The 8,320-nt window shown below is 40.3% G+C and overlaps 1 protein-coding gene across 1 annotated transcript in view; it reads left to right on the top strand.

Moving 5' to 3' along the window:
• SRD5A2 (steroid 5 alpha-reductase 2) overlaps nt 1-2,888 on the top strand; it is a gene marked incomplete at its 5' end in the record, with an annotated part of 47,741 nt that extends 44,853 nt beyond the window's left edge. The window contains one exon of the mRNA XM_081068743.1: nt 379-2,888. Within this exon, the coding sequence (XP_080924869.1) occupies nt 379-445 (67 nt within the window). The 3' untranslated portion in view covers nt 446-2,888. The remainder of the gene's footprint in view (nt 1-378) is intronic.
• Nucleotides 2,889-8,320: the final 5,432 nt, after the last annotated feature.

An 8,320-nucleotide genomic window follows, 5' to 3' on the forward strand; every position in this document is an offset into this window, starting at 1 on the left:
CCATAGCTTTTGAGGGTCTCTGCTTTCCTGTATTTTCCAGTTGAATCCATTGAGTACTTCTTTCTAGTTATTACATTATTTGTGGTAAAATATACATAGCACACAATTGATCATTTTAAGTGTATAATTCAGTGGCATTCAGTACATTCATAATGTTGGGCAACCATCACCACTGTTCTCTGGTTATTTTTATTTCTGAATACAAGAAACTTCAACATTTATAAGAGATAGGATGCAGCAGACAGAAAGAAGATGGACAAATGGCCGTCAGGAAGAGTCAGGCTCTGAATAAGTGTAGGTTGATTTGTAAGAAGGATTTCAGACACAGCAAATCTCAACTATTGACCTTGATTATATTTATATTTACTTGTCTTTTAGGTTCTACCTCAAGATCTTTGAGGACTACCCCAAATCTCGTAAAGCCCTCATTCCATTCATCTTTTAAAGAAACCAAAAAAAAAAAAAAAAAAAAAAAAGGAACAAAGCTCCCACGATACTGTAAAACCATCAAGTTGCTTAACCTGTAACGTTTAAGGTTCCAACATGTACATACATACATATACATGTACATAATAGTAGGCCTCTTGCCGTCTGACAGCTGGCCCGGAGAATCTGCATGGAACCCACTTAGGGTGTACTCTCACCCTCCCAGGGTTCTCTATCCTGACCTCCTGTGGAAGCTTCAACAAGGCCCTTAGCTACTTCTCCTAGTGCGTGCAAAGCTTCCTTATGTATTTTGTCTTTGTGTGATCCAAGTGCATGTGGCTTTATACCTGCTCTCTACCCATGTAAGACAGCTCTGTAGTCAAGAAAGGTTGGGGTTGAAGGCAGTGTGTATAGAATTTATGCAAGATACATATTTTACACCTATACAAATTAGCAGAGATTTAAATTCTGAAGCTGCACGGCCCCAGAGAAAATCTACGGCCAAATGAAAACACAGTCCCACCTTCATTTTCTTTAGTTAATGGTGAGAGATGTGACATGATGAGGTAGACTTTTAATAGAGGAGTCCTCTCTTCATATAGCTGTAAATGTCACCACCCATTGACCCCATTTTAAACTTGCACGTTGTCTTAGTGCCTCCGCCTTCCGGAAGATATTTCATCATCCCTGTCAGAGAAATCATAGCCTGACTCAGAAAACTAGTGTGGGTTTTATTGAAGGTCAGGCTTTAATGACCACAAAGAAAAAGACTTGACAGCCGATGGCTACTGAGAGAGTAAAGAAGTGTTTTAGAGTAGCTACTGGGAGCTCTCATATCCTTGGAAACTGGTGGAAATATCCAAACAATGAGGAAGTGGTCAATAAGGAAATTTCTGAGTAAGATCAGCTGTTACTTGCCTCACCAGTGACCATGAAGCACATCAGAAGCACCCAGCGACTTTTCTCTTCTGGAATTTCTTCACCACAGTCCTCAGGATCTGATCAAGAAGGTGTATCTTGAGCAGTCGTCCTTAAAGGTCCGAAGAGCGGAGGCTGAAAGCTGCAACCAGAGGCAGGAACCTGGGCAGAAAACCTGTTTTATTTGGCTTAGACAGTGTTTCACACGTAGTTGGATTTTCTTTTCGTTACATTCAAAGTTTCCAAAACTTAAACATGAGGAGGTTTCTACATTCTAGTTTCCTTTTAAAAACTGGGGGATCTGGGCCCATGGAGCCTGCTACGAAGTGGGACAGACCAGTTAGTTCGTGTTAGAATTTGCAACCTCTGTGGGGGGAATTAGCCTATTATGAGTGCTGAAACATTGGGGTCTAGAAGGAAAGGGCTAAAAACTCAGAATCAGAAGATATGAAGATATCTGTCTTCCTTTGGCCTAGGTCTGTAGCAAGCAGCAGTAATATTTAGTAAGCTCTTTTGAGAAATGAGCACCAGTTTTATCAGATGTGCTACCTGCAGAAATTCATTATATGACACATAGGTGGGGAGCACACAATGTGATATATATATGAGGTATTATAGGACATTCCAAGATCTGAAGATAATGTAGATTACTGAAAAATACAAATTGTAAATATATAAATGTTTTTGCTATTCATTAAATGTCTCTCAAATCATGGATGCTATCTAATTTTGTTTGAATTAAAAGACCCCTGGACTCAGGAAGATTTTTATAAGGTACTGAGCTGCGTTTTTTTCCCCCTTCTTTTTTTTTTTTTAAAGTGTTGCTTCTCTCTTCATTTTGCCAACTTGAAATTAGGGGCTTTGAGCTGAAAATAAAAAAGAAAAATGACTTACAGAGTTTCTCCACCGCAGTTCAGAATTCCAAGGAGGTACGATAAAAATTCAGGAAAATGTGCTAAGGTTAGCTGCCAGCCCTAGTGTTCAGGAATACACTGGGGTGGCGGGGCAGACACATTCTGTGAAATGAATCTTAAAGTGTAACCTGAGCTCTGTGAAATAGGACGTCCAGTTTTCTCCATGACATTGAAAACTGCCTCTTAAATCCTTTGTCTTACAACCATACAAAACTTCCAGGCCAGTCCTTGAAATGTAATAAGTGCTCAATAAATGGCAGTATTATTTGCCCAGTACCTGTAATCTCAGGACAAAACTGCTATTTAGTAATTGTGTTTTTTTTGTTTGTTTTGTTGTTTTTTTTGCCACTAAAGGGTGCTCTCTAGAATTTTATTTTGGTCAACCCTGATTTAATAAGGTAACTTACGTGTTTGGAAATTAAAAAAAGAAAACCCTATTGTCATTTCAAGTTAATGTTATCATAGGCCTTCTTAAATTAAATATAGTGTATAATTAACTCTGTGTAATCTTAAATCCTCCCTTGATAACCAAGGTATTAGTGCTCTACAACCATTGTTTTCAATCCCATTTTTCTATGCTTAGGGTGAGGGTATGTATGTAGATTGAATACAATAAAGTCTGAATGAATGCATGCTTATCACTCAATGTATTTTTCATTTCTCCTAAAAATAGTTCAACAAATATAGGTTAATTTAGGTTTCTGTGGGGTGGTTTTTGGTTAAAATAATATGACAGTGTCTTAGCTAACAAGATACTTTGTTTTGCTCTTGTGAAACTTTCATGGAGTACGTTTTCCTGCTGACCATGTAGAAGGTGTTGTGTGTTTTTCAGAATTAAAGCACACTTTAGACTTCAGCTAGTCCCACTCTTTCTATTTTAGGTGGAGACACTGAGATACACAGAGTAAAATGCCTCCCAAAGTCACATAGCTGGTCAGAGCAGCCATCTTATCATGTACTTTTAAGGATCAGAAGTCTTTCTTCTCAAGGCATATCAGGCTTTTCATAAGACAGACCCAGCAGAGCCCACACAGATGGTTGTAGATTTAAGGCCTGAACACACTTATTCACTCAATGAACATTTACTGAGTATTTGAAATAGGAAACATGGTAAGGGGTGGGAAGATATTATTGAATTAGACATGATTCTTGCTCTTTAGGCATTGTCATTTAGGTTTCTGGAGAAGTCATACAGAGAAAAATAGCCAGAGTGTCGGTGCTGTGCCACAGTTCAGATATCCACTGACTGTCATGCCCCTTGTGTGGAACCTGTTCTCACTCTGTATGGAGGATCAGGCTGATGCTCTTATCATGAACCTGTCTGGTAAAATGAAGGTATAATAGAGATCTCAGTGCAGTAGAGATGACATTTGTGTTCAGTCTGGACAAGGTTTCAAGTCACAAATTCCCCTTACCCCCAAAAGTTACCTTCATAAGGAGCAACATTGGCTCTGCTGTAATCCTGAAGGAGAAAAGACCTCTAATGTGAAATTTGCAATTACACAGTGATTTAGGTGGTTTAAACCCTTTTAGAAACAAATAAATAAACCTACGATTTTATTGCCCTGTAGTCTTGCAATAGCTGTCCTGACTTCGTGTGGTAACCTCATGGTCGTCACACCAAAAAGCAAGGGAGAAAGCTCTTGGCACTGAAGGAATGGACTCATGAAGAGCCATTTCTTTTCGTGCTGGCCTTTTGATTCTCAAATAGGCTGTGGGCTGAGGTCCAGGCATGGCAAATAAGCATAGTAACAATAAATGTAAAGCAAAACCTTCTAGAGAAGGCTGTTGATCGTTTTATAGCATCTACACTATCCCATGATAAAATAAAAGGCATGACGCCAGATGGTAATGTGGGTGCTTGGACGATTTAATAGCCATTGAGTGCATTTGATATCTAAGAGATTTTATCATTCTCTGTATAAGTCCCCTGAGTTGTGATCTTAAAAGTTTCTATATTATTTGTATTGCTTCTCATGTCTTCCCACCAACCATAGCTTGGAATTTGGATGAATGAAATACGTTATTGGGGAAGGTTAAAGTATGTAGTAAGCTGTGTTAGTTCCTTTTGTCCCAACCTTCTTGGGTTCAGGGTTTGGCTTTGCTCAGTGTAATCAGAGTCTAGGTGAAGGATATCCAATATGCCTCCCATATGGCAGGTTGGTTGGGAGGAAGAGGAGAACGGAGGGAGAAAGTGGAAGAAGCTGGGGAGTTATGTGAGAGGAGCAGATGTGGGATGGGGGAGGGTTGACAATAAGGTAAGGCAAAGGGCCTTGGGAGAGAGTACCTCCCACTGACAGAGTGGGCTTCTTCCCTTTTCCTTGTGTCCAGCCTGATCCCTTCCTTATCCTCCCAAAGAAAAAAGTCCGAGAGAGAAAGAGAGAGAGAGAGAGAGAGAGAGAGAGAGAGAGAGAGAGAGAGAGAATAAGTTCTTCTTATAGCTCATTTTGCATAAGGGAAGAATCTGAGTTTGTTAAACACAAGCCAGATGGCTGTGCCTCACAATAAAAAATGTAACTGTCTACTCACCTCATAAAGATGGTCTTCTGTCTGTGCATCAGTGACACTTGTGAGGAAGATTTGAAGGAATTTTTCTGAGAAGTGTATACAGTATCCAAGTTTGGTGAAGCCAATAGGGAGATGAGAGCATCCAGAGAAATAAGCATCCATCAGGGTTTTCCCTTTTCATGGTCTTTATTTTCTTTTACTCCAGAGGCCCCAAAGAAAATGATCCTTCCTTACAGGGATGCATTCGTTTTTCAGCATTGACTGGAAAGCAAGTACCATAAGATCAATTAAGTTTCATTAACTCATTCATTAATGCATTAATACATTGATTCATTAATGTAAGTGTCTTATACCATATAGATAGAGGTGTAAATTTGAATATAAATTCTATTAAGTTGTACAACTCAACACTAAAAAAACAATTCAAATAAAATATGGGCAGAGGACCTGAAGAGACATTTCTCCAAAGAGGACATACAGATGGCCAACAGGCATATGAAAAGATGTGCAACATCACTAATCATCAGAGAAATGCAAATAAAAACAACAATGAAATACTACCTCACTCCTGTCAGAATGGATATCATCAATAAATCAGCAAGTGTTGGTGAGGATGTGGAGAAAAGGGAACCCTCGTGCACTGTTGGTAGGATTGCAGAGTGGTGCAGCCATTATGGAAAACAGTATGGAGTTTCCTCAAAAAATTGAAAATGGAACTACCTTATGACCCAGCAATTCCACATCTGGGTATCTATCCAAAGAAATCCAAAACACCAATTTGAAAAAAACGTATGCACCCCTATGTTTATTGCATCACTATTCACAATAGCCAAGATATGGAAACAGCTGAAATGCCCACTGATAGACGATTGGATAAAGAAATTGTGGTACATTTATATAATGAAGTATTACTTGGCAATAAAGAAGAATAAAATCTTACCATTTGCAACAACATGAATAGACCTAGAGGATATTATGCTAAGTGAAATAAGTCACACTGAGAAAGACAAATACCATATGATCTCACTTATATGTGGAATCTAAAGAACAGAATAAACGAGCAAATAAAACAGAAATAGACTCATAAATACAGAGAACAAACTGATGGTTGCTAGATGGGATGGAGGTTGGGGGATGGGTGAGAAAGGAGAAGGGATTAGGAAGTACAAATTGGTAGCCATAAAATAGTCACAGGTATCTAAAATACAGTATGGGGAATATAATCAATAATGTTGTAAAGACCACAGGTAGGACAATTAAGTTTGCGAAATCCTAGAAAAAGTGCTGCATAACTCATTGCTGAATATCACTACGGTCACCTTTGAAATATTCCCCTTGGGAAGCTATGCATTGATGCCAGCACCTAGTCCACTCTTCAAAGCAATTTTGGAACTCTTTTTCTGGAATGGCCATCAGAACTGTCATCGTATTGCTCTTGATGTCCTGAATGTCATCAAAATGTCTTTCTTTCAATATTTCCTTTATTTTTGGGTAAAGAAAGACATCATTGGGGCCATATCTGGTGAGTAGGGAGGGTGTTCCAAATACAGTTATTTGTTTACTGGCTAAAAACTCCCTCACAGACAGTGCCATGGGAACTGGTGTATTGTCGTGATGCCAAGAGCCATGAATTGTTGGTGAAAAGTTCAGGTTGTCTACAAAGAAATCCGCAGTTGTTCTTTGCCTGTACTAAACTTGGAGGTGTGTGGGAGAGGCCACAATGTGAATCGAGGATGTGGGCTACCAGTATGAGGCCTGGGGTAACTGCAAAAAGCCAGGACACCCAGAGGCCTGCTGCCACCTACCGGCTCCCTTAAGGTTCAGCCACTAATAAAGTCTCATTTGGTACCTGAGTTAAGTGAGGCAGGATCTCTGGGAGTCACTAGTGTGGGAAGAGTTGTGGTTACCAGGTTAATGTAGACTGTTTTTTGCCAGTGTTGAGCCTCAAGTGACTCAGCAAAAGTCTCAGAGAACACAGAGGCTGGTCTCTGCCCACCTGGGGCCTGTGGACTCTGATAGATTTCCACGAAAGAATGCAATGAGGGAGGGGCTGGCTGCACACGGAGAAAGTGCCTCTGGGGGTGCATTTGGGTGGGGCAGGGTCCCAGCTGAGTCAACAGGGCGGAGATTTGGCCTGAGGGGGCGGGATCAACATAGGAAAGATGGCGCCTGCCTGCCAGCTGCATGGGAAGAGGACCTCTCAGAGGGAAAATGCCGACTGTCCTCCAGTCCTCTCCCTGAAGCTACGCTCCTCATTCTGCACCCCGTATGTCTCTGAGGCCTCCCAAGTCACCGTCCTCTGCTGGAGCCCAAGGTGAGTACCTGCCAGCGAGTGAGTCTGTGCACAGGCCATTTAAGAGGACGTCTGGGTTTCCCATAGCCTTTCATCTCACCCAAACAGTTGGAATTACCACTGTTTTTCTCAGCTAGATATTGTGAAGGCTCTTCTTTTGGCCCCAGTACTCCAGGCTGGGGAGCCTGATGTGAGGCTGGTGTCCCTTGTTTCTCCAGGCAAACCTCTGCAGCTGAGGTATCCCTCCTGATTCTCAACCACCACAGGGAGGTTTGGGGCCTGTTCCACGTCTCTGCCACTCCTACCAATCTCGACGTAGCTTCTTTTTTTTATTTTCAGTTATAGGACTTCTGTTCAGCTAGACTTCAGATGGTTCTCCAGGTTGAATGTTCTATAATTTAGTTGTAATTTTAATGTGTTCACGGAAGGACACAGGCACAGATTTTATCTACTCCACCATTTTGGATCTCCCAGACAAAGTAGATTTTAGAGCAAGAAATATTAAGAGTGATAAAGAGAGATATTGCATCATGGTAAATGAGCCAATTCATCAAGAAGATAAACCAAAATTTGTATGCACCCCAAAAAATAACAGAGCTTCAAAATATATAAGATAGAAACTTATATAACTGAAAGGAGAAATGAATAAATCTCTAATTGTAGTTGAATTTCAACACTCCTCTCTGTGATATTATCCATACCCTTTCAAATAACCTATATGTCAAAGAAGAAATCACAAGATAAATTAGAAAATATCTTGAATTAAATCAAAATGAAAAACATTATATATCAAAAATTGTGACTCAGAGTGTCCACAACGGGTCCTGATGTAGTAATTAGGACTGTATTGATTACTAAGATACCAGAAAAAAAAAAGAAACAATGTTCATATGTTGGACAATAGACAGTGAATGACAGTGGTTTCTGAAAAAAAGGGACATAAGCAAGGTGAGCCCGCAATTTCCTCAGCTTATTGACTAGAGAAAATTTGTAAGCCACAGCACAGGGAAGGGAAACCTAAACAGAGGCCATGGTCTCCCTGATGTGACAGTACTGAGTTGGGGATTTGGGAAAACCAGTGAAGCTAGAATTCTGAGGGCAGGGCTATCTGGAGGAGTCTGGGAAGTATTCAGAGAGGCAGTCCTGGGCCCTCGTGTTCATTATGAAACTAGAGATGAATTTTGAAGATGGACAAATCTCCCAATGTGTTTAATTGAAAATTTGGGGCAGAATTTTTTTTTTTTAAATGAAAACAAGCCTT

The sequence above is a fragment of the Rhinolophus hipposideros genome, assembly GCF_964194185.1.
Source record: "Rhinolophus hipposideros genome assembly, chromosome: 12".
Taxonomy (NCBI): Eukaryota; Metazoa; Chordata; class Mammalia; order Chiroptera; family Rhinolophidae; genus Rhinolophus; species Rhinolophus hipposideros.